The sequence below is a fragment of the Arachis hypogaea genome, chromosome 20 (genome assembly GCF_003086295.3).
Source record: "Arachis hypogaea cultivar Tifrunner chromosome 20, arahy.Tifrunner.gnm2.J5K5, whole genome shotgun sequence".
Taxonomy (NCBI): Eukaryota; Viridiplantae; Streptophyta; class Magnoliopsida; order Fabales; family Fabaceae; genus Arachis; species Arachis hypogaea.
In genome coordinates, this window is record NC_092055.1 from 79911476 (window position 1) to 79936291 (window position 24816).

Genomic DNA, 24816 nt, shown 5'->3' on the forward strand with positions numbered 1-24816 from the left:
CCAAAGTCTTGGTGGAAGTTTGGCCATGAGCTTCAGCTTTCTAGGAGATACATGCAGTGGAATTCTGTGACTAAAGGAGACAGGCCTGGCTGGTTGGCTGGAGCTGGCTGCACCCTTCTCCTTTGGTGCTGGTGGTTCTTGTGTAAGGCTTCTAGTGGGCTTTCTGTTGGACCTAGTAGAGGATGATGTGGGCTTGGACCTGGAATGGGTTAAGTTGGATTGAGAAGAGGTGGTAGCTGGTTGGGGCTGAGATGCTGCTCTAGACCTGGTGGACCTCCTTAAACCTCAACTTGCAGATGACATGTCAGGCTGGGATGAAGCCTTAAATCTGGCTTTAGGTTTGATAGATGAAGGCTTCCTTCCTCCTCTGGTCCTTTTGCTAGCAACTTGCCTTGGTTGTTGGGCCTGAAAGACATTAAAGAATTCAGTTGATAGAAAAATGAAACTGTAACCCTAACATACATGCAGTTGATGATATACACACACTTACATCCAGGGATGGCTTCTTTCATCCTCCCCTCTTATGTCCAGATTCACCACAGTTTGAGCACCTTTGGATTTGTCCCCTCCTAGACAAGTGGGACTGGCTACTGGTGCACGAAATTGTGTATGTCAATGTCAATATTACTATTTCTCACAAATTCGCACAACTAACCAGCAAGTGCACTGGGTCGTCCAAGTAATACCTTACGTGAGTAAGGGTCGAATCCAACGGAGATTGTTTGCTTGAAGCAATCTATGGTTATTTTGTAATTCTTAGTCAGGATATCAATTATATTTATCAGTTTGAATTGCGAAAAATAAAAGAGCATGAAATAAATACTTGTTCTGCAGTAATGGAGAATATGTTGGAGTTTTGGAGATGCTTTGTCTTCTGAATCTCTGCTTTCCCCTGTCTTCTTCTTCACACACGCAAGGTCTTCCTATGGCAAGCTGTATGTTGGTGGATCACTGTTGTCAATGGCTACTATCCGTCCTCTCAGTGAAAATAGTCCAGGTGTGCTGTCACCGCCCGGCTAATCATCTGTCGGTTCTCACTCATGCTGGAATAGGATCCGTTGGTCTTTTTGCGTCTTTTACTATGCCCAACCTTTGTGAGTTTGAAGCTTGTCACAGTCATTCAATCCCTGAATCCTACTCGGAATACCACAAACAAGGTTTAGACTTTCCAGATTCTCAAGAATGCTGCCAATGAATTCTAGCTTATACCACGAAGATTTTGATTAAGGAATCCAAGAGACATTCATTCAATCGAAGGTAGAACGGGAGTGGTTGTCAGGTACGCGTTCATAGATTGAGAATGGTGATGAGTGTCACGGATCATCACGTTCATCATATTGAAGTGCGAATGAACATCTTAGATAGAAACAAGCGTGATGAATGAAAAACAGAAATACTTGCATTAATTCATTGAGACACAGCAGAGCTCCTCTTCCCCAACAATGGAGTTTAGAGACTCATGCCATCAAGGAGTACAAAGTTCAGATCTAAAATGTCATGAGGTACAAAATAAGTCTCTAAAAGTTGTTTAAATAATAAACTAGTAACCTAGGTTTACAGAAAATGAGTAAACTAAGATGGATAGTGCAAAAATCCACTTCTGGGGCCCACTTGGTGTGTGATGGGGCTGAGACTTAAGCTTCTCACGTGCCTGGGCTGTTTCTGGAGTTGAACGCCAGGTTGTAACCTGTTTCTGGCGTTGAACTCCAACTTGTAACTTGTTTCTGGCGCTGAACGCCAGACTGCAACATGGAACTGGCGTTGAACACCAGTTGACGTCGACTATCCTTGGGCAAAGTATGGACTATTATATATTTATAGAAAGCCCTGGATGTCTACGTTCCAACCCAATTGGAAGCGCGCCAATTGGACTCCTGTAGCTCCAGAAAATCCATTCCGAGTGTAGAGAGGTCAGAATCCAACAGCATCAGCAGTCCTTTTTCAGCCTGAATCAGATTTTTGCTCAGCTCCCTCAATTTCAGCAAGAAAATACATGAAATTACAGAAAAACACACAAAATCATAGTAAAGTCCAGAAATGTGATTTTTATTTAAAAATTAATAAAAATATAATAAAAAGTGACTAAAACATATTAAAAACTACCTAAAAATAATGCCAAAAAGCGTATAAATTATCCGCTCATCACAACACCAAAATTAAATTGTTGCTTGTCCCCAAGCAACTAAAAACAAAGTAGGATAAAAAGAAGAGAATATACAATGAATTTCTAAAAACATCTATGAAGATCAGTCTTAGTTAGATGAGCGGGGCTATTGGCATCTCACTTTATCTTTTGAAGTTCAGAATGATTGGTATCTATAGGAACTCAGAATTCAGATAGTGTTATTGATTCTTCTAGTTCAGTATGTTGATTCTTGAACACAGCTACTTTATGAGTCTTGGCCGTGGCCCTAAGCACTCTATTTTCCCGTATTACCACCGAATACATACATGCCACAGACACATAACTGGGTGAACCTTTTCAGATTGTGACTTAGCTTTGCTTAAGTCCCCAATTAGAGGTGTTCAGGGTTCTTAAGCACACTCTATTTTTGCTTTGGACCTCGACTTTAACCGCTCAGTCTCAAGTTTTCACTTGACACCTTCACGCCACAAGCACATGGTTAGGGACAGCTTGGTTTAGCCGCTTAGGCCAGGATTTTATTCCTTTAGGCCCTCCTATCCCCTGATGCTCAAAGCCTTGGATCCTTTTTATTACCCTTGCCTTTTGGTTTTAAGGGCTATTGGCTTTTTGCTCTTGCCTTTTGGTTTAAAGAGCTTTTGGCTTTTTCTGCTTGCTTTTTCTTTTTCTTGCTCTCTTTTTTTTCGCATTTTTTTCTGCAAGCTTTGTTCTTCACTGCTTTTTCTTGCTTCAAGAATCATTTTTATGATTTTTCAGATTATCAAATAACATTTCTCCTTTTTCATCATTCTTTCAAGTGCCAACAATTTTAACATTCATAAACAACAAATTCAAAAGACATATGCACTGTTCAAGCATTCCTTCAGAAAACAAAAAGTATTGCCACCACATCAAAATAATTAAACTATTTTAAAATTCGAAATTCATGTACTTCTTTTTCTTTTTCAGAAAACAATTTTCATTTAAGAAAGGTGATGGATTCATAGGACATTCATATCTTTAAGACATAGACACTTAGATACTAGTGATCATATAGTAAAGACACAAACATAATTAAACATGAAGCATAGTAAACGAAAAACAGGAAAATAAGAACAAGGAGATTAAGGAATGGGTCCACCTTAATGAGGGTGGCATCTTCCTCTTCTTGAAGAACCAATGGTGCTCTTGAGCTCCTCTATGTTTCTTCCTTGTCTTTGTTGCTCCTCCCTTATAGCTCTTTGATCTGCAGTCAAATGCTCTACCACTGAACTATGGACCCTTGAGATGAACCTCTCCATCTCTCATGACTCGGAGGTGGAAGCAACTGCCTTCCTTTTCCTCTTTCTAGAGGTCTCTCTGGCCTAGGTGCCATAAATGGTTATGGAAAAACAAAAAGCAACGCTTTTTTCCACACCAAACTTAAAAGGTTTGCTCGTCCTCGACCACAAGAAGATAGAAGGGAGTAGAAGGAGAAGTTTGAATGGGTGGGTATGGAAGGGAAATGGTTTGAATTGGAATGGTGAGGTAGGTGGGGATCCTGTGGGGTCCACAGATCCTGAGGGAATCTTGTGGGGTTCATAGATCCTGTAGAGGATCCTGTGGGGTCCACAGATCAAGTGGGGTCAAGGACTTAACATCCATGCTCCAATTAGGCCTGTAAAACGCCCTTGCTGTGCAATCCTGGCGTTTAACGCCAGACTGCTGCTTGTTTCTGGCGTTAAACGCCCAAATGTAGCCTGTTTCTGGCGTTTAACCCCAGGCAGATGCTTGTTTATGGCATTAAACGCCAGCTTGGTGCTTGTTTCTGGCGTTAAACGCCAGACAGATGCTTGTTTCTGGCGTTTAAACGCTAGACTGCTCTCCTCCAGTGTGTGCTATTTTCAATGCTGCTTTTCATTCTATTTTTTATTTTTCAGTAGTTTTTGTGACTTCACATGATCATCAACCTAATAAATGACGAAATAAAAAAAAGAAAATAAAATAGATATGATTAAATAACATTGGGTTGCCTCCCAACAAGCGCTTTTTTAATGTCAATAGCTTGACAATGAGCTCTCATGGTGCCTCACAGATAATCAGAGCAAGGTTGGAACCTCCCAACACCAAACTTAGAGTTTGGTTGTGGCCTCCCAACACCAAACTTAGAGTTTAAATGTGAGGGTTTTGTTTGACTCTGTATTGAGAGAAGCTTTTCATGCTTCCTCTCCATGGTTACAAAAGGAGAACCTTGTGTCTTATAGTTTGCAATGTCTACAAACCACAGAGCTTCCTGAATAGCAAATAATTGCTCATCCGGAAAGGTTTCAGAGATCTCAGTAGGAGGGAGGGATGCTCCTGCTACTGGTTCTATCTGGGACAGGTGATCAGCTACTTGATTCTCTTGTCCCTTTTCGGTCTCTTATTTCTATATCAAACTCTTGCAGAAGCAACACCCATCTTATGAGCCTGGGCTTTGAATCCTGCTTTGTGAGTAGATATTTAAGAGCAGCATGGTCAGTGTACACAATCACTTTTGATCCTACTAAGCATGATCTAAACTTGTCAATGGCATAAACCACTGCAAGCAGCTCTTTTTCTGTGGTTGTGTAATTTTTTCTGGGCATCATTTAAAATGCGGCTAGCATAATGAATGACATGCAGAAGCTTGTTATGCCTCTGTCCCAGTACTGTACCAATGGCATGGTCACTGGCATCACACATTAGTTCAAATGGTAATGTCCAGTCTGGTGCAGAAATAACTGGTGCTGTGACCAGCTTAGCTTTCAGAGTTTCAAACGCCTGCAGACACTCTGTGTCAAACATAAATGGCGTGTCAACAGCTAGCAGAATGCTCAGAGGTTTTGCAATTTTTGAAAAATCCTTTATAAACATCCTATAGAATCCTACATGCCCCAGAAAGCTTCTGATTGCCTTAACATTGGTGGGTGGTGGTAATTTTTCAATTACCTCTACCTTAGCTTGATCCACCTCTATTCCCTTGTTCGAAATTTTATGCCCAAGGACAATTTATTCAGTCACCATAAAGTGACATTTTTCCCAATTTAGAACCAGGTTAGTCTCTTGGCATCTTTTCAGAACAAGTGCTAGATGGTTAAGACAGGAGCTAAATGAGTCTCCAAATACTGAGAAGTCATCCATGAAGACTTCCAGAAATTTCTCTACCATATCAGAGAAGATAGAGAGCATGCACCTCTGAAAGGTTGCAGGTGCATTGCACAGACCAAAAGGCATTCTTCTGTATGCAAATACTCCAGATGGACATGTGAATGCTGTTTTCTCTTGGTCCTGAGGATCTACTGCAATTTGGTTGTAACTTGAATAGCCATCCAAAAAGCAGTAGTATTCATGACCTGCTAGTCTTTCTAGCATCTGGTCTATGAATGGTAAAGGGAAGTGATCCTTCCTGGTGGCTGTATTGAGCCTTCTGTAGTCAATATACATACGCCACCCTGTAACTGTTCTTGTAGGAACCAGTTCATTTTTTTTATTATGAACCACTGTCATACCTCCCTTCTTAGGGACAACATGGACAGGACTCACCCAGGGGCTATCAGAAATAGGATAAATAATCCCAGCCTCTAGTAACTTAGTGACCTCTTTCTGCACCACTTCCTTCATGGCTGGATTTAGCCGCCTCTATGGTTGAACCACTGGCTTAGCATCATCCTCCAATAGGATCTTGTGCATGCATCTTGCTGGGCTGATGCCCTTAAGGTCACTTATGGACCACCCAAGAGCTGTCTTGTCTGTCCTTAGCACTTGAAGTAGCGCTTCCTCTTCCAGGGGATTTAAAGCAGAGCTTATGATCACCGGAAAAGTGTCACCTTCTCCCAGAAATGCATATTTCAGGGATGGTGGTAATGGTTTGAGCTCGGGTTTAGGAGGTTTTTCCTCTTCCTGAGGAAGTTTCAGAGGCTCTTTCAATTCCTCTGAATCCTCCAGATCAGGCTGAACATCTTTAAAAATGTCCTCTAGCTCTAATTCGAGACTCTCAGTCATATTGACCTCTTCCACTAGGGAGTCAATAATATCAACGCTCAGGCAATCGTCTGATGTGTCTGGATGTTGCATAGCTTTGACAACATTCAACTTAAACTCATCCTCATTGACTCTCAAGGTTATCTCCCCTTTTTGGATGTCAATGAGGGTTCGTCCAGTTGCTAGGAATGGTCTTCCTAGAATGAGAGTTGCACTCTTGTACTCCTCCATTTCCAGCACTACAAAGTCAGTAGGGAAGGCAAATGGCCCAACCTTGACAATCATGTCCTCAATTATGCCTGATGGGTATTTAATGGAGCTATCAGCAAGTTGAAGACAGATGCGGGTTGGTTTGACCTCTTCAGTCAAGCCAAGCTTTTTGATGGTGGATGCAGGGATTAGGTTGATGGTTACCCCAAGATCACATAAAGCTGTCTCGGTGCAATTACCCTCTAATATGCATGGTATCATAAAGCTCCCGGGATCTTTAAGCTTTTCTGAGAAGCTTTTCAGAATGACTGTACTGCATTCTTCAGTGAGGAGAACTCTTTCGGTTTCTCTCCAGTCCTTCTTATGACTTAAGATATCTTTCATGAACTTGGAATAAGAGGGTATTTGCTCAAGTGCCTTTGCAAACGGAATCTTTATTTCAAGAGTCCTGAGATAGTCTACAAAGCGAGCAAATTGCTTATCCTGCTCCTCTTGGCGGAGTTTTTGAGGATAAGGTATCTTGGCTTTGTACTCCTTAATCTTGGTTGCTGCAGGTTTATTTCCTACAGAAGTGGTTGGGAAAGCCTTTTTAGAGAGGTTGTTATCAGCACTTGTGTGTGTCTGATCCATCACTGGTGTTTGAATGCCAGGGTTGGAAGCTTGATTGGTGTTGGACGCCAACTTCCTACCTGTTTCTGGCATTTCAACGCCAGAGTTATTCATCTCTGGGCTCTTACTGTCCTCAGAGGGATTTTGGATAGTATTTTGCTCATCCTCTATCAGTTGTTCTTTTCTTGGCTTTCTGCTGCTCTGAAGTGAGGTATTTAATGTTTTCCCACTTCTTAATTGAACTGCTTGGCACTCTTCTGTTATTTGTTTCGATAACTGATGTTTTGTTTGCTTCAACTGTACTTCCATATTCATATTAGCCATTCTTTTGTCTTGTAGTATCTCTTTGAATTTGGCTAGCTGTTTGGTTAGAAAATCTAATTGCTGATTGAATTCAGTAACTTGTTCTGCAGGACTGAGTTCAGCAGTTACTGTTTTAGCCTCTTCTTTCTTGGAAGACTCACTACTTAGGTACTGATGACATGTCATCATGTCATGTTTTTCTATGCCTTTTTCCTTTGTTTTCAATAGGTTTTATGCACTTTCTTGAGCCATAAGCAAGCCAAGTGGGTAGATTTTCATGCTTCCTTTGATTTAATCAACCATGTATGAATTCATGCTATTTCATGAGGTTTTATGCTAAAATTGTCACATATTATGAAAGAATGAATATCTCATGATTTTGAGCATAGCTTTGATGTGATTGGTTGATTAATGATAGGTGAAGAAGGCTTGGAGAAAGGGTGAAGCAAGAAGGAATGGCTAGAAGTGAAGAGAGGACAAAGGAATAAGTGAAATTGAACCAGGAAGCATGAAGTTAGCCCCAACGTTAGCCCCCTAACTTGGAGGCTAATGTTGGAACTTGAATTTTCCTCCCTGGCCATCCAACGTTTGCGCCAACGTTAGCCCCCTAACTTGGAGGCTAACGTTGGAACATGAAGACAAAGGGAGAAGGGCCAACGTTAGCCCCAACGTTAGCCCCCTAACTTGGAGGCTAACGTTGGAACTTGAGAAGATCTCCCCTGGGCACCAACGTTTGTGCCAACGTTAGCCCCCTAACTTGGAGGCTAACGTTGGCACATGAAAACATAAGGGAGAGGGGCCAACGTTTGCGCCAACGTTAGCCCCCTAACTTTGAGGCTAACGTTGGCGCCACACACCACAAGGCATATAAGGGGTATACTTCCAACAAGAATAACTTGAGCTACAGAGCTCCAAATGAGGTGATTCAAGAAGCATTGGAAAGTAGGAATCAAGAGCTTTCCAAGCATATATGGCACTGCATGGTGGACACTAAAATTGAGGGAGAAAACTGCCCCGCAATGTGCATAAACGAACATGGTGGCAACCTGCAGTGAGGCCAACTGACCTCTGCACCTTCAAAGGAGTATAACTCGAGCTGTAGAGCTCCAATTGATGCGCTTCCAACGGCATTGGAAAGTAGACATCCAGGGCTTTCCAGCAATGTATAATAGTATGGGGTGGATGATGCGCATAAACTTGTTATGCTACGATTTAGGAAATTGCACGATCGGCAAAATTCCTTCCGGCAAGTGCACCGGTTATCGTCAAGTAAAAACTCACAATAGAGTGAGGTCGAATCCCACAAGGATTGGTTGAGTGAGCAATTCGGATTAGAAGTATGTTCTAGTTGAGCGGAATCAAAATTTAGATGAGAATTGTGGAATGTAAAATTGCATGAATTAAAGAGCGAGAAGCTAAATTGCTGAAATTAAAAGGGATGGGGTGATTGCATGAATTTAATTGCAGAATGTAAAGAGAAAGTGGTAGATCAGAAATGGGGAATTCATTGGGTTATAGGAGATATTGAGATCTCCGAATCAAAACATGTTTATCTCTTCCTCAACCAATGCGTTCATTGAATTTTGCTTGGCAATCTTATATGATTGGATCCCAATCCCTTGGCTCACCAATTCTCTCTAAAAACAAACAAATTCCCAATCCCTTGGTTTAAATGTTCATAAGAAGAGATGATGCTCGATCACTGATTTTACCACACAGTTTCATGAACCACAATTTGGTAGGATTACATGTCACAATATCCATCCAAACCCCAATCCAATTCACTGTGAGAAAGCTTCTCTAGCATGAATCCTCCATTCCTTTCCCAAGGTTCCGAAGGATTCCAATTATGGGTAGTTTCTTTCCCAAGACAACTACCCAATGGAATTAGATCGAGAAGCTTTCTAACAAAATTCAAGAGAAAAGATTGAAGAAGAAGATAAACTATTATTGATTCATTGAATTACAATAGAGCTCCCTAACCCAATGAAAGGGGTTTAGTGAGTCATAGCTCTGAATTCAATTACAAAACTAAAAGAAAATGATCCAAAGTTCTCCCCCTCAGGGGCTGGATTCCCCCTCAATCCCCTCCTCTCAAATGCAGAAACTAAGGCCTTTAAATAGGCTCCCTAAATTACAAAATGAAAATGAAATTCAAAGCAAATTACAATCAAATGAAAATAAACTATTCTAGATGATTCTTGTGGCCTTGATTTGGTGTTGTTGATGGGCCTTGCTTGCTTGAAGGGCTGAGTGACATAATTGATCCAAAAAGGATAATGATCCATTAAACTACACTCAAATGTTGCACCCCCCTTTCTTGAGTCGTCACTTTGTTCTCTTGTCAACCTTGCCAATTTGATGCCAAATATAGACTATTATACCTCGTTGGAAAGCTATGGATGTCAGCTTTCTAACGCAACTGGAAGCACCTCAATTGGATCTCTACAACTCGAGTTATACTCCATGGAAGGTGAAGAGGTCAGCTGGCCTGATTGCATGTTGGTACTATGCTCTTCTATGCACATTACGGGGCTGTTTTCTCCCTCAATTTTTAGTATCCACCATGCATGCCATATATTCTTGGAAAGCTCTAGATGTCTTCTTTCCAATGCATTTTGAATCACCTCATTTGGAGTTTTGTAGCTCAAGTTATTTATGTTTGAAGAAGGCATGGTCAAGCTGTTCCATATAACACGTTTAAGCTTCAGTTTAAGGTTAAACTGAAGCTTAAACGTGGATAAAGGAAGGGCAGCCCTGGAGGTCGAACACGTTTAACCTCCAGTTTGAGGTCAAACTGGAGGTTAAACGTGGAAGCTTAGAATGGTAGCCCTGGAGGTGTCGAACACGTTTAACCTCCAGTTTGAGGTCAAACTGGAGGTTAAACGTGGAACTCCTTCCTGAGTGGCATTATTATTCTGGCGTTTAACCTCCAGTTTGAGGTCAAACTGGAGGTTAAACGTGGAAATGCTTCTTTGGTGAGACCTTCCATTCTGGCGTTTAACCTCCAGTTTGAGGTCAAACTGGAGGTTAAACTTCATTTCCAGCATTTCTTATCCTTCATGATTTTTGGCGTTTAAGCTCCAGTTTAGGCTTAAACTGGAACTTAAACTCCACATGTGATATTCAAGCTTCCTTTATTGATTTTGTTGCTTCCTTGCCTAGCCTCTTCTTCCCTGAAATCATCCAAACAGTTGCATCAAAGTCTTGCTAAAATTCATGAGAATTCTTCCATTCATAGCATTCAAGGAATATAACTAAAAACTCATGGAATTTGCATAAAAATCTTCATGTTTGAATGATTTAAGACAAGCATGACTATTTGGCCAAAATGATTACTTAAGGCTCAAGAAAATGCATAAAACAACTAAAAATAAAAGAAAAAGGCTAGTGAAACTAGCCTAAGATGCCTTGGCATCACAACACCAAACTTAATCCTTGCTTGTCCCCAAGCAAGTTCTGAATTATTGAGAAGAAAGAATGAAACAGAAAGTAAATTCATTAGCCATATCAGTAAGTAATTGACATTGATTAATGGGGTGTTCATGCAGAAAGTTGTTGCAGCATCACTTTATTGTTTCTTAGGTAAGAAAGTCACTTTTTATGTTTCCACTAAAACACTGCTTATGGCCTCTTGTTATTCACATATCCTTGGCAAGTTTCTTTTCTTTGTTTTTCTTTTTATTTGAGCTTATTTGCTCCTTGTTGCTCAGTGTCATGTGTTGCTCAAGCCTTTGGCATTTTCTTTTTCTTATTAGTGCACTACACATATCCACTACAGGCATTTTAGTTCACATTTCTTCTTGAGACATTGGTGCCCAGCACCTCTTTGTGTGACTAAATGTTTTGTATTTAGGTTGCTCTTGATAATGGACTTTTGGTTGATAATCCCGGGTTAGTTAACCCAAGTTACCAAGTGTTGAAACACTCCTCAGAACCTATTCATCCAAGCATATCCTTAATACATAAACACCACAGGCATTTGTCTCAGAAGTTCAAACCATTGGTGCCTAGCTTGTTTTCTCAATTTTTTTGCTTTTTGGTTGCCCTTTTTCAGTGGCTTTTTCTTCTTCTTTTTCTTTCTTTTTCATGGCCAAAGACATTTATTCATCAAGATCCATAGACAGCATCCTAATTTCCACTAAAAGTGACAATTCTAACTTTATTTCTTAGTGAGCTGACTATTCAATCAAACATGCATACCACCACTTAATCTTATTTGATTTCTTACCAAATGGAATTGAGTTACTTTTGTTCAAACATTTCTTTTATTTTATGGAAACAGAACAAGCATGGCAAGCATACATTTAAGCAAGTGAAGTTTATCCAGACACTTAGACTATCACTTATTTGGAAATTAAACAAACAGACAAACAAAAACTGCAATGACTCAAACTTAAAGCAGGGGTGCATGCAAACTTCCAATATCAGCAATTCAAAGTACAAGCAATTAAGTGACAATACAACCTTTTAGCATCTTCTTTGTTGTTCATCATCCTTCCTAGCCTTGGTGTTCTCTTTGATGATGATGTATATTCCTTCCATGAGATTGATTGTCTTCCTGCAAAGCTATTAGAAGTTGCTTGTTCCCCAAGCACTTTGGTTAGCATGCATGTATGTTTGTAGGCCTCTGAACTTAGATTGGTGTGTGAACACCAAACTTAGTTCCTTGCCATATGCAGCAATTTGGATCATATGCAGAAAACCTCATGTGCTTTTATTAAGAAAATAACTATGAACTAGAAAAAGAAACTATGAACTAGAAATTAAACTATTGTTTAAGTAGTTTCCCTGATTGGTTGGAGCTAGTGACTAGTCATGCTGAGGTAGAAATGTGCTTTTAATGAAGTTTTTGGTGGAACACCAAACTTAGAATCTCACATTCACCCTTGAATTGTTTTGGTGTGCAACACCAAACTTAGCTCCTTGCAATACAGATAAATCTACTTAACTCTTTTATTGAAATAACTAGAAAAGAAAAACTACCTTTGGTTGGGTTGCCTCCCAACAAGCGCTTCTTTAACGTCATTAGCTTGACATGCTGTTCTTGACTTTCTTCCTCTTCCTCCAGTTTGTTAAGAGGAATGACTTCAAGTGGATAAAGGAGCTAGTTAGTGCCCCTTGTTGTGAATGCTTCTTTCCAGCAAGCTTTCCCTTGTGATTGGCTTGAGTGAACTTGCTTGTTGGCTCAGGAGTTGGATTGTTCTTCGACCTTCTCTTCTTCATGGATATGGTCCTTTGTTTCTCGGTCACAATCCTCATTTTGGTGCTTGTTTCTACTGCCTTCACATCCTTGATCTCAGAACTTGGTTGTTGTTGGACAGTTGGAGTATCCTGTTCATCAAAAGCTTCCTGAATTTGTGGTTCAATGAACCCTTCCTCTTTGCAACTCTCTGTGTCATTGGAGTGTGATCTCCCTTGATTGACTTTCTCCCTTTCTTGTTCTTCTGATTCCTCCCTTGGGTTTGCCATGGTCTCACTAGAAGAATTGTGGGTAGGGATTTGCTTTGATAGATATCCAATTTGTGCTTCTAGCTTTTGAATGGCAGCACCTTGATTTTGTAAGTTGGATATCAATTCTTCCTTAAAGCCTTTCAAATCGGTTATGTCTTGACTCATGGTTGCAAGCATTCCTTCTATCCTGTTTAATTGATCTTGAAATTGTTGGTTCGGATTAGGTTGATGAGGTTGATTATCTTGGCTGTGATATGGTGGCTGGGAGTATGTGTTTTGTGTGGGTTGATAGAGTCTTTGGTTGGCGTGTTGGTAGTGGTATGACTCTTGTGTGTAGTGGAATGAGTCTTGTGGATAGTGAAATGAATTGTATGAATTTGAGAAGGAATTTTGTGCTGAGAATTGCTCAAGTGATGAAGAATTTGGATATGTAAAACTAGGAGGTGAGGTTGGATAATTCAGAGGTGATGGCTCTTGATGAATGGGGTGTGAATAAGTGAAATCTCTTTGGTTTTGATCTTCCCAGCCACAACTTGAGTAGTGTTCAAATTCACCAAAACATGGACCATTTTGTGGCTCTGGGAAGTACCCCGTTTCCTGTTCCTGATACTCCCACCCACCATGAGCATAATAACATGAATCATTCTGTGGTGGTGGAGAGTTTCTCATGGATTTTGATTGACCAAAAGATGATGGATACTCCTTTCATTTTTGCAATGTGCTTAGTCTCAAACAATACTCATCCAAAGATAGTGGAAATCCCATAGTGAGGCAATATCACAAACAGCTAGTGGTTAGTATGCTAACAAGTGAATAAGCAAAGAAAACAAATTAAAATCTGCAGAAATTAGCAGTAATAAACTGAAACAAAAACTATTAACAAAAGAAAAGAAAAATTGCTCAATCTAGTTAACTTCCAATTTGAGAATTGTCAATCGAAAACCAATCCCCGGCAACGGCGCCATAAACTTGATGCGCATAAACTTGTTATGCTACGATTTAGGAAATTGCACGATCGGCAAAATTCCTTCCGGCAAGTGCACCGGTTATCGTCAAGTAAAAACTCACAATAGAGTGAGGTCGAATCCCACAAGGATTGGTTGAGTGAGCAATTCGGATTAGAAGTATGTTCTAGTTGAGCGGAATCAAAATTTAGATGAGAATTGTGGAATGTAAAATTGCATGAATTAAAGAGCGAGAAGCTAAATTGCTGAAATTAAAAGGGATGGGGTGATTGCATGAATTTAATTGCAGAATGTAAAGAGAAAGTGGTAGATCAGAAATGGGGAATTCATTGGGTTATAGGAGATATTGAGATCTCCGAATCAAAACATGTTTATCTCTTCCTCAACCAATGCGTTCATTAAATTTTGCTTGGCAATCTTATATGATTGGATCCCAATCCCTTGGCTCACCAATTCTCTCTAAAAACAAACAAATTCCCAATCCCTTGGTTTAAATGTTCATAAGAAGAGATGATGCTCGATCACTGATTTTACCACACAGTTTCATGAACCACAATTTGGTAGGATTACATGTCACAATATCCATCCAAACCCCAATCCAATTCACTGTGAGAAAGCTTCTCTAGCATGAATCCTCCATTCCTTTCCCAAGGTTCCGAAGGATTCCAATTATGGGTAGTTTCTTTCCCAAGACAACTACCCAATGGAATTAGATCGAGAAGCTTTCTAACAAAATTCAAGAGAAAAGATTGAAGAAGAAGATAAACTATTATTGATTCATTGAATTACAATAGAGCTCCCTAACCCAATGAAAGGGGTTTAGTGAGTCATAGCTCTGAATTCAATTACAAAACTAAAAGAAAATGATCCAAAGTTCTCCCCCTCAGGGGCTGGATTCCCCCTCAATCCCCTCCTCTCAAATGCAGAAACTAAGGCCTTTAAATAGGCTCCCTAAATTACAAAATGAAAATGAAATTCAAAGCAAATTACAATCAAATGAAAATAAACTATTCTAGATGATTCTTGTGGCCTTGATTTGGTGTTGTTGATGGGCCTTGCTTGCTTGAAGGGCTGAGTGACATAATTGATCCAAAAAGGATAATGATCCATTAAACTACACTCAAATGTTGCACCCCCCTTTCTTGAGTCGTCACTTTGTTCTCTTGTCAACCTTGCCAATTTGATGCCAAATATAGACTATTATACCTCGTTGGAAAGCTATGGATGTCAGCTTTCTAACGCAACTGGAAGCACCTCAATTGGATCTCTACAACTCGAGTTATACTCCATGGAAGGTGAAGAGGTCAGCTGGCCTGATTGCATGTTGGTACTATGCTCTTCTATGCACATTACGGGGCTGTTTTCTCCCTCAATTTTTAGTATCCACCATGCATGCCATATATTCTTGGAAAGCTCTAGATGTCTTCTTTCCAATGCATTTTGAATCACCTCATTTGGAGTTTTGTAGCTCAAGTTATTTATGTTTGAAGAAGGCATGGTCAAGCTGTTCCATATAACACGTTTAAGCTTCAGTTTAAGGTTAAACTGAAGCTTAAACGTGGATAAAGGAAGGGCAGCCCTGGAGGTCGAACACGTTTAACCTCCAGTTTGAGGTCAAACTGGAGGTTAAACGTGGAAGCTTAGAATGGTAGCCCTGGAGGTGTCGAACACGTTTAACCTCCAGTTTGAGGTCAAACTGGAGGTTAAACGTGGAACTCCTTCCTGAGTGGCATTATTATTCTGGCGTTTAACCTCCAGTTTGAGGTCAAACTGGAGGTTAAACGTGGAAATGCTTCTTTGGTGAGACCTTCCATTCTGGCGTTTAACCTCCAGTTTGAGGTCAAACTGGAGGTTAAACTTCATTTCCAGCATTTCTTATCCTTCATGATTTTTGGCGTTTAAGCTCCAGTTTAGGCTTAAACTGGAACTTAAACTCCACATGTGATATTCAAGCTTCCTTTATTGATTTTGTTGCTTCCTTGCCTAGCCTCTTCTTCCCTGAAATCATCCAAACAGTTGCATCAAAGTCTTGCTAAAATTCATGAGAATTCTTCCATTCATAGCATTCAAGGAATATAACTAAAAACTCATGGAATTTGCATAAAAATCTTCATGTTTGAATGATTTAAGACAAGCATGACTATTTGGCCAAAATGATTACTTAAGGCTCAAGAAAATGCATAAAACAACTAAAAATAAAAGAAAAAGGCTAGTGAAACTAGCCTAAGATGCCTTGGCATCAGTGGACAATACATTTGAGCCTCCAGAACTGGCGTTTTCGCCAACGTTTGAGGGCTAACGTTACCTCAAACGCTGCACACCAAAGCCAGCGACCATGCCCTCTTCAAATGATCATAACTTGAGTTGTAGATGTCCAATTGAAATGATTCCAAGTGGGTTAGAAAGATGACATTCAGAGCTTTCCAACCATATATGATAGTCTATATTGGGCATAAAATTGGCAACATGACAAGAGGACAAAGTTGGCGCCATAAATGTGCATAAGGGAGGCCAACGTTAGGGTCAAAGTTAGACCCCTAACGTTGGCACCAACGTTCATACCAGCAAGTTTTGTGGGCTGCTATGAAAAGTTGGAGCCAAAGTTAGACCCCTAACTTTAGCTCCAACTTTTGGTCCAACTTTTGCAAACTCAACCCGGTTCAATTCGGTTCCTCTCCAAACTCCAAGAGCAATCAACCAAGGCCTTTATCAACCCAATTCCATCAAGAGCAAGGGCCCAAATGATCATCACTCAAAGGCACAAGAAATAGATAAAATAGGAATTTCATTTAATTGTAATTTGTTTTTAATTTCATTTTCATTTCCATTTTGTAAAGCCTATATAAGGCATCATTTTCATATTTGTGGGGGGGCTGGCTCCAGAAGGGAGCACGAGGATTCAAGAGCTCTCTTTAAATTTTCTTTTCTTTGTTTTTGAATCTTGGGTTGAGAATTGAAGAAATTCTGTTTCAATCTCACCTTGAGAATTCTCTCTGTTTACTTGTCAGCATAATTTCAGTGAATTGTGATTTGAATCAAAACTCTCTTTACTGCTTTCTTCTCTATTTTCTTCTGCAATTATTCTCTGTTGGATCAAGGAAGGAATTGAGATCTAGACTTGGTCTCTAGTCTCATCCAACCCCTGAGATCTTCAACCTCTCATTTAGATTTTGCAATTGAGCCAAGTTGCTCTCTGTTTTGATTTTAAAGTGATTTTCCAAATCTGTTGAACCTGCTGCATCTTTTACTTCTCTGTTTGATTGTCATTTACACTTCCGTGTTTGATTTCATGAATCCCAGTACCTAATTTCCTTTATTCTTCTTGCAATTTAACTTTCCAATTACTTGATCTACTGCTTTCTTTTAATTTCCAGCACCCACTCCCTTTTAATTTCATGCAATTTACATTTCTTGCAATTTAAGATTCTTGCAATTTACATTTCTTGCTCTTTAAGTTTCAATGCAATTTACTTTCTGCACTTTAATTTTCCTTGTCATTTACATTCTGTTGGCTTCAATTGTCACTCAAATCACTAAATGTTAGCTTGACTAAACTAATCACCCACTAAAGTTGCTTGATCCATCAATCCCTGTGGGATCGACCTCACTCCCGTGAGTTTTTATTACTTGATGCGACCCGGTGCACTTGCCGGTTAGATTTGTGTGTTTTGGGAGAAATTTATTTTTCACCAAAATACTCATCAAGTTTTTGGCGCCGTTGCCGGGGATTGATTAGATCAACAATGATTAAGTGGGTGAGAAGTCTAGATTAAGCATTTTCTTTGTTTTTGTTCTCTGCTCTAAGTTGAAACCAAGGTGTTTGAGTTATTGCCTCACTAAGAAATTCATCTCTGAGATATGAATTTCAATTCTCCTTGGTGTTGTGTTTTGCAAAACTCAAATGGAGTTCAACTCATCTTATGATCAAACAAATTCTATGGGATATCACCCACCATCACCAATCTCTAATGATGGATGGGAATATCACCAAGAAACTTCAAATTCTGGGCTCTCCAATTCATGGAGCCATGCTTCAGAACCACAAGATGAGAAAGAAAATCATATGGGATACCAACCACCACCACAAAATGATTCATATCATTATCCTCATGGAAGATGGAAGCATCGCCAAAGAATGGAAAAGCATCCACCCTCACGTCCCAGTTTCTCATTTGAAAGTTCTTCATCACTTAATTATGCCTCAACACAAAGTTTCCTCCAAAGTCCATACCAGTCGTCCCATCAATCACACAACTCATTTCACACCCCTCAACACAACTTCACCACAACACATTCACGTCACCAGAATTACTCTCAACCTTCATCCCTTGTATTTACAGATGAGGAATACCTTGAAGCCATTGAAATACAGAGAAAACTAGTGGAAATACACACAAAATCCCCATCTTGGAAAGAATTCGTATTCAAGAAGATGAATGAGTCCTCAGAGCAATCAAGGGGGGACTTAGAACCATCAAACAGTGAAGATGAAGACCAATTTGTGAGTGAGGAAGTGGAAAAACAAGATGAGGAGGCTACTGCATCAAGTGAACTTTCAATAAAGAATGAGGAGGTTGAAAATGAAACTACACTTGAGGTGACAAAAGAACCTGAACACTCACAACCTCCACAAACTTCCATGAACCACTCAAGGCTTTCAGAGCTTGAGTCCAAGCTCGAAAAATATGCGAAAGAAGCACAAATATTCGAAAAAAGGCAAGAGGCTGTCTTCAAAAATATGAATGAAGAAGTAGAGAAAATAAGGAGGAGCTTAGAACCACTGAGCAAGAAAAATGAAGGCCAATTGATGAGTGTAAAAGAGGAAGTGGAGGAGCAAGAAAGTGAAGAAGTCATTCCAAACTCAAGTGAAGCAGAAAAGTACATAAAGGAGGAGTTCATGGAACCACCAATACAAGAGGCCCTAATTGAAGAAATCACTCCAATAATCACACAGCAACCATGTCTTGACATCCAAGAAGTGAAGGCATTTAACAAAAGCACCAAGAAGAGGATTGTGACCAAGACACCAAGGACAACGTTCATGAGAAAGTCAACTGCAAACAATCCTCCCCCTGATCCAGCAAGCAAGATCAATCAAGCCAATTTCACAAGGAAGCTTGCTGAGGAGAGACCAAGACAAGGGGCACTAGCTGAAACTTCTCCTCCTTTGAAGTCATTTCTCTTAACAAATTGGAAGAAAAGGAAGAAAGTAAAGAACAGGTAGACAGTAGGTACAATTCTTCTCCTTGCTTCGTTTAAATTTCAATAAATTGGCATATGATTACATTCTAAGTTTGGTGTTGCCCTGCAACAAACTGTTTTCCATTTTCATGGATGATTGCATCAATTTTACATGAAAGTGACACACCAAGATTCTAAGTTTGGTGTGCCACCTATTTTTCTATGCAAACCAGTCCAGCAACATCACTTGTCTGCATAATCATATTGCCTTTTACAGTGTTATTTTTCTTCTTAGTTGGATAATTTTTATTTTCCCTTTGTTTCATTTATTTACTTGTTTTTAATGCTTTCCTTCATTAACTGTTATTGTTAATACATCACCAAGACATCCTTATTCATAACAGACTCTTCATTTGGTGATTGTATTTAACATATAACAGTTTCTTTTGTTTAGTTTTAGTTCAAATAAATTGACATAGGATTGCATTCTAAGTTTGGTGTTGCTATGCAACACAGTTTGCTTCAAATCTTTACTGGATACTTGCATTGATTCCAAGTGAAAGTGTCACATTAAGTTTGGTGTGCCACTTATTCTTTATGCAAAGTATTATGCTCACCTTCTTAAGCTTGCAATCACAATGTCTCTGTCTCTTGTGCCTTGATTATTATCTTTAATTTTGCTTGCTTGAAACACATGTACTACTAACATTTCTTGTGTAAGACATTCATGATCCATCTTAGCCCCATAGCCACGGTTCTAATAGTTGCTTGAGGATGAGCAAGCATTCTGAGTTTGGTATGGAAGGAGGAGAATGGGAAGAAAATGACAACAATAGAGAAGATGAACTACAAGGTTGTAAAGTTCTTTTTCCTCTCATTTGTTTCAAGCACTATAAACTGCATAATTGTCTTTACCTTCTCTGTATGCATGTGTGTATGAAAAGGCATAGTTGATTTTTAATTTGCAACATGGTGCTGTGTCATTGTGAATACCAACTTGAGTTTTGTGAATTCAAAAGCAACAAAGTATCATGATCATAAACAAACAAGGCATTAAAGAAGATTTTAGCATGTGCATAAAAGTATTGGTAAGCTAGTATGTTTGATTGTTGCTTAATTGCATTAGATTTTATTTAATTGAAGTTTTCATCTAGGACATTTTGTGAAATCTTTTGAATATCATGAAAACCTTGAAGAAGCAAATGCAAAAATAAAGCGAGAAAAGAAAAAGGGAAAGAGTGAGAAAGCTGAAGGCTCTGAGTACCAATGGCAATTTATTTGCTAAGTACTTGTGGTGTTTATGTATCAAGCCAAATGCTTGAAAACAAAACACTTAGAAGTCAAGGCTAGGCTCAAAGTGCAAAAGCACTCCCTCAAGGCTCAAGGCTCTGAGCATCAATGATTAGAGAGTTAAGAAAAGAAAAGAAAAATGAGCTTAATGAAGTCCTCTAATCAAATGCTTGTGGTGCTTATGTATCAAGTGGTAATACTTGAAAACAAAGCATTTAGAAGTCGTAGCTTTGTTATCAACTCATGGGGCAAAGCACCCAAAAGGAGAAGCTAAATAAAAAAAATTCAAAAGCTTGTTTCAAGGAAGAAATATAAAAGAAAGATTTCATAAATTGAGCTAGATGGAAGCATCAATCATTTACATTTCTTTTGTGATTATAGCATGCTTAGAAAACTAGCTTACCATGAACATTGAGTTGCTATTCTTCTTACCTTGGATTGTCAATCTTTACTGCATGATTCTTTTCTTGCTTGGGGACAAGCAAGGTTTAAGTTTGGTGTTGTGTTGACATGTCATCATGTCATGTTTTTCTATGCCTTTTTCCTTTGTTTTCAATAGGTTTTATGCACTTTCTTGAGCCATAAGCAAGCCAAGTGGGTAGATTTTCATGCTTCCTTTGATTTAATCAACCATGTATGAATTCATGCTATTTCATGAGGTTTTATGCTAAAATTGTCACATATTATGAAAGAATGAATATCTCATGATTTTGAGCATAGCTTTGATGTGATTGGTTGATTAATGATAGGTGAAGAAGGCTTGGAGAAAGGGTGAAGCAAGAAGGAATGGCTAGAAGTGAAGAGAGGACAAAGGAATAAGTGAAATTGAACCAGGAAGCATGAAGTTAGCCCCAACGTTAGCCCCCTAACTTGGAGGCTAACGTTGGAACTTGAATTTTCCTCCCTGGCCATCCAACGTTTGCGCCAACGTTAGCCCCCTAACTTGGAGGCTAACGTTGGAACATGAAGACAAAGGGAGAAGGGCCAACGTTAGCCCCAACGTTAGCCCCCTAACTTGGAGGCTAACGTTGGAACTTGAGAAGATCTCCCCTGGGCACCAACGTTTGCGCCAACGTTAGCCCCCTAACTTGGAGGCTAACGTTGGCACATGAAAACATAAGGGAGAGGGGCCAACGTTTGCGCCAACGTTAGCCCCCTAACTTTGAGGCTAACGTTGGCGCCACACACCACAAGGCATATAAGGGGTATACTTCCAACAAGAATAACTTGAGCTACAGAGCTCCAAATGACGTGATTCAAGAAGCATTGGAAAGTAGGAATCAAGAGCTTTCCAAGCATATATGGCACTGCATGGTGGACACTAAAATTGAGGGAGAAAACTGCCCCGCAATGTGCATAAACGAACATGGTGGCAACCTGCAGTGAGGCCAACTGACCTCTGCACCTTCAAAGGAGTATAACTCGAGCTGTAGAGCTCCAATTGATGTGCTCCCAACGGCATTGGAAAGTAGACATCCAGGGCTTTCCAACAATGGATAATAGTATGGGGTGGACAATACATTTGAGCCTCCAGAACTGGCGTTTTCGCCAACGTTTGAGGGCTAACGTTACCTCAAACGCTGCACACCAAAGCCAGCGACCATGCCCTCTTCAAATGATCATAACTTGAGTTGTAGATGTCCAATTGAGGTGATTCCAGGTGGTTAGAAAGCTGACATTCAGAGCTTTCCAACCATATATGATAGTATATATTGGGCATAAAATTGGCAACATGACAAGAGGACAAAGTTGGCGCCATAAATGTGCATAAGGGAGGCCAACGTTAGGGTCAAAGTTAGACCCCTAACGTTGGCACCAACGTTCATACCAGCAAGTTTTGTGGGCTGCTATGAAAAGTTGGAGCCAAAGTTAGACCCCTAACTTTAGCTCCAACTTTTGGTCCAACTTTTGCAAACTCAACCCGGTTCAATTCGGTTCCTCTCCAAACTCCAAGAGCAATCAACCAAGGCCTTTATCAACCCAATTCCATCAAGAGCAAGGGCCCAAATGATCATCACTCAAAGGCACAAGAAATAGATAAAATAGGAATTTCATTTAATTGTAATTTGTTTTTAATTTCATTTTTATTTCCATTTTGTAAAGCCTATATAAGGCATCATTTTCATATTTGTGGGGGGGCTGGCTCCAGAAGGGAGCACGAGGATTCAAGAGCTCTCTTTAAATTTTCTTTTCTTTGTTTTTGAATCTTGGGTTGAGAATTGAAGAAATTCTGTTTCAATCTCACCTTGAGAATTCTCTCTGTTTACTTGTCAGCATAATTTCAGTGAATTGTGATTTGAATCAAAACTCTCTTTACTGCTTTCTTCTCTATTTTCTTCTGCAATTATTCTCTGTTGGATCAAGGAAGGAATTGAGATCTAGACTTGGTCTCTAGTCTCATCCAACCCCTGAGATCTTCAACCTCTCATTTAGATTTTGCAATTGAGCCAAGTTGCTCTCTGTTTTGATTTTAAAGTGATTTTCCAAATCTGTTGAACCTGCTGCATCTTTTACTTCTCTGTTTGATTGTCATTTACACTTCCGTGTTTGATTTCATGAATCCCAGTACCTAATTTCCTTTATTCTTCTTGCAATTTAACTTTCCAATTACTTGATCTACTGCTTTCTTTTAATTTCCAGCACCCACTCCCTTTTAATTTCATGCAATTTACATTTCTTGCAATTTAAGATTCTTGCAATTTACATTTCTTGCTCTTTAAGTTTCAATGCAATTTACTTTCTGCACTTTAATTTTCCTTGTCATTTACATTCTGTTGGCTTCAATTGTCACTCAAATCACTAAATGTTAGCTTGACTAAACTAATCACCCACTAAAGTTGCTTGATCCATCAATCCCTGTGGGATCGACCTCACTCCCGTGAGTTTTTATTACTTGATGCGACCCGGTGCACTTGCCGGTTAGATTTGTGTGTTTTGGGAGAAATTTATTTTTCACCAAAATACTCATCAGGTACAGATGCTGATTTCTGGCAACTGTATCAATGAGCTCTTGAGCTTCTTCAATTGTCTTTTTCATGTGTATAGATCCACCAGCTGAGTGGTCCAAAGACATCTGAGCTTTCTCTGTAAGCCCATAATAGAAGATGTCTAACTGCACCCACTCTGAAAACATTTCAGAGGGGCATTTTCTTAGCATATCTTTGTATCTCTCCCAGGCATCATAAAGAGATTCATTATCTCCTTGTTTAAAGCCTTGGAAGTTCAGCCTTAGCTGTGACAAACCATTAACAACCTCATATGTTTGTGCAGCAGACCAGTAAGGCCTCCACTCACCAGCTGATCTGCCTTTCCTCTCTAATTTCAGCCTAATCCGAGGTAAAACTGTCCCATTAAAGTTCTTAATTCTTTTCCTATTAAGAGCCCACCTACTCATCAAATAAACCCTATTGTCCTCCAACATTGACACTATAGGTTTCTCCCTAGAGTCTACTATTGCACTATCAAAGCTCTCACACATGTTGTTCACAAGAGTGTCACATTTAGAGTGAAAATTAAACCTGGACCTGCTCCAAAATCTTGGAGGAATAGTGTTTAGATGTCTGTGCGCATCCACGTTGATCTGCCTTATGATTTGCATCTCTTTCTCCCATTCCTTCCAGTGTGTAGCCTTTGCACACCTCCACATCAGCTGCTTCAGGTGTAACCCAGGAAATTTCTTCCTAAAGTTATTGTAAAGATGGCGGACACAGAACCTATGGTCCACTCCTAGAATAACTTCATCGAAAGCAGGTAAGAGACCCTAATAGAGCAGGTAAAATTATGTTACATAACAATTACTGCATTAATAAAGGACAAAAGCTTCAACATCCAGAATTTAAATTTATCAAATGTAAGATTTTAATTGCAACCCCAACCATTTACCTTCTGCTGATCAGACATGAAGGTTGTTTTCCCAATGACCTCAGCTCCAAAGTCGTCAATGAGCAGCTGGAGAAACCACTTCCAGGTGTCTTTAGTCTCTGCCTCCACAACGGCGTAGGCAATTGGAAGCATTTGATCATTGGGATCCCACCCAATCACTGTCAACAACTGCCCCCATTGAGGTGTCTTTAGAAAACAGCCATCCAATCCAACAAACTTTCTACACTACAGGAAGCTCTTCTTGTAAGCAGCTAGGCACATATATACCCTTTGAAAAATGTAGTAATTGTTTAACCCCTGGTGCTGGTCCTCAACCTCAAAATCAGGGGACCTCTGTACCTTGAGCATCACTGAGGACCCTGGATTAGCACGTAGCAGCTCGGAGCAGTAGTCAGCAATCCTTTTGTACTGCTTCCGGTAAGCTCCCTGAATCTCATCCAATGCAGCTTGTCTAGACCTTGCTGCCATTGAAGTTGTCACTGTCAAATTCTATTTCCTTTGTGCCTTGTTGACCAGATCCTTTATCTTCACCTCTGGGTTACCTTCCACTTTCTTCCCAAATGCTATACTCAGCCAATCAGTATGCAGTATCCCTACCCTATGTGACTGGCCACAAGTATGCTTAAGGTTCATTGACCTCAGCTGCCAAGTCTTCTCCTCACTCATTTTTGCTGTGTATAACCAAAACGGGCAACCCTCTTGACAAACAGCCCTCACCCTGACCAAGTCAAGTTTCGCATACCTCAGTCCCCTTCTTGTTTGCACTGCATAAGCTGTTAAAGTGTCCTTGAATTCCTCCCTTGAAGCAAACACAGTTCC

General features: G+C 39.8%; 1 protein-coding gene across 1 annotated transcript; it reads right to left on the minus strand.

Annotated features, from left to right (window-relative positions):
- Window positions 1-278: 278 nt before the first annotated feature.
- On the minus strand, window positions 279-24465 carry LOC112785976 (uncharacterized). The gene is made up of 5 exons (XM_025829398.1): window positions 24265-24465; window positions 23998-24165; window positions 23359-23875; window positions 491-590; window positions 279-405 (listed from the first exon to the last, which is right to left on the minus strand). The coding sequence occupies exons 1-5, from the start codon at window positions 24463-24465 to the stop codon at window positions 279-281; spliced, it is 1113 nt and encodes a 370-aa protein (XP_025685183.1).
- Window positions 24466-24816: the final 351 nt, after the last annotated feature.

What these genes read in the sequence shown, in the direction of transcription:
- LOC112785976 (XM_025829398.1), bottom strand. Translation starts at nt 24,465, where the DNA reads ATGGCAGCAAGGTCTAGACAAGCTGCATTGGATGAGATTCAGGGAGCT. An exon ending in AACATATGAGGTTGTTAATG is followed by an intron (nt 591 to 23,358) that starts GTTTGTCACAGC and finishes TTCGTGCACCAG; the next exon opens with TAGCCAGTCCCACTTGTCTA. An exon ending in GAAAGAAGCCATCCCTGGAT is followed by an intron (nt 406 to 490) that starts GTAAGTGTGTGT and finishes AATGTCTTTCAG; the next exon opens with GCCCAACAACCAAGGCAAGT.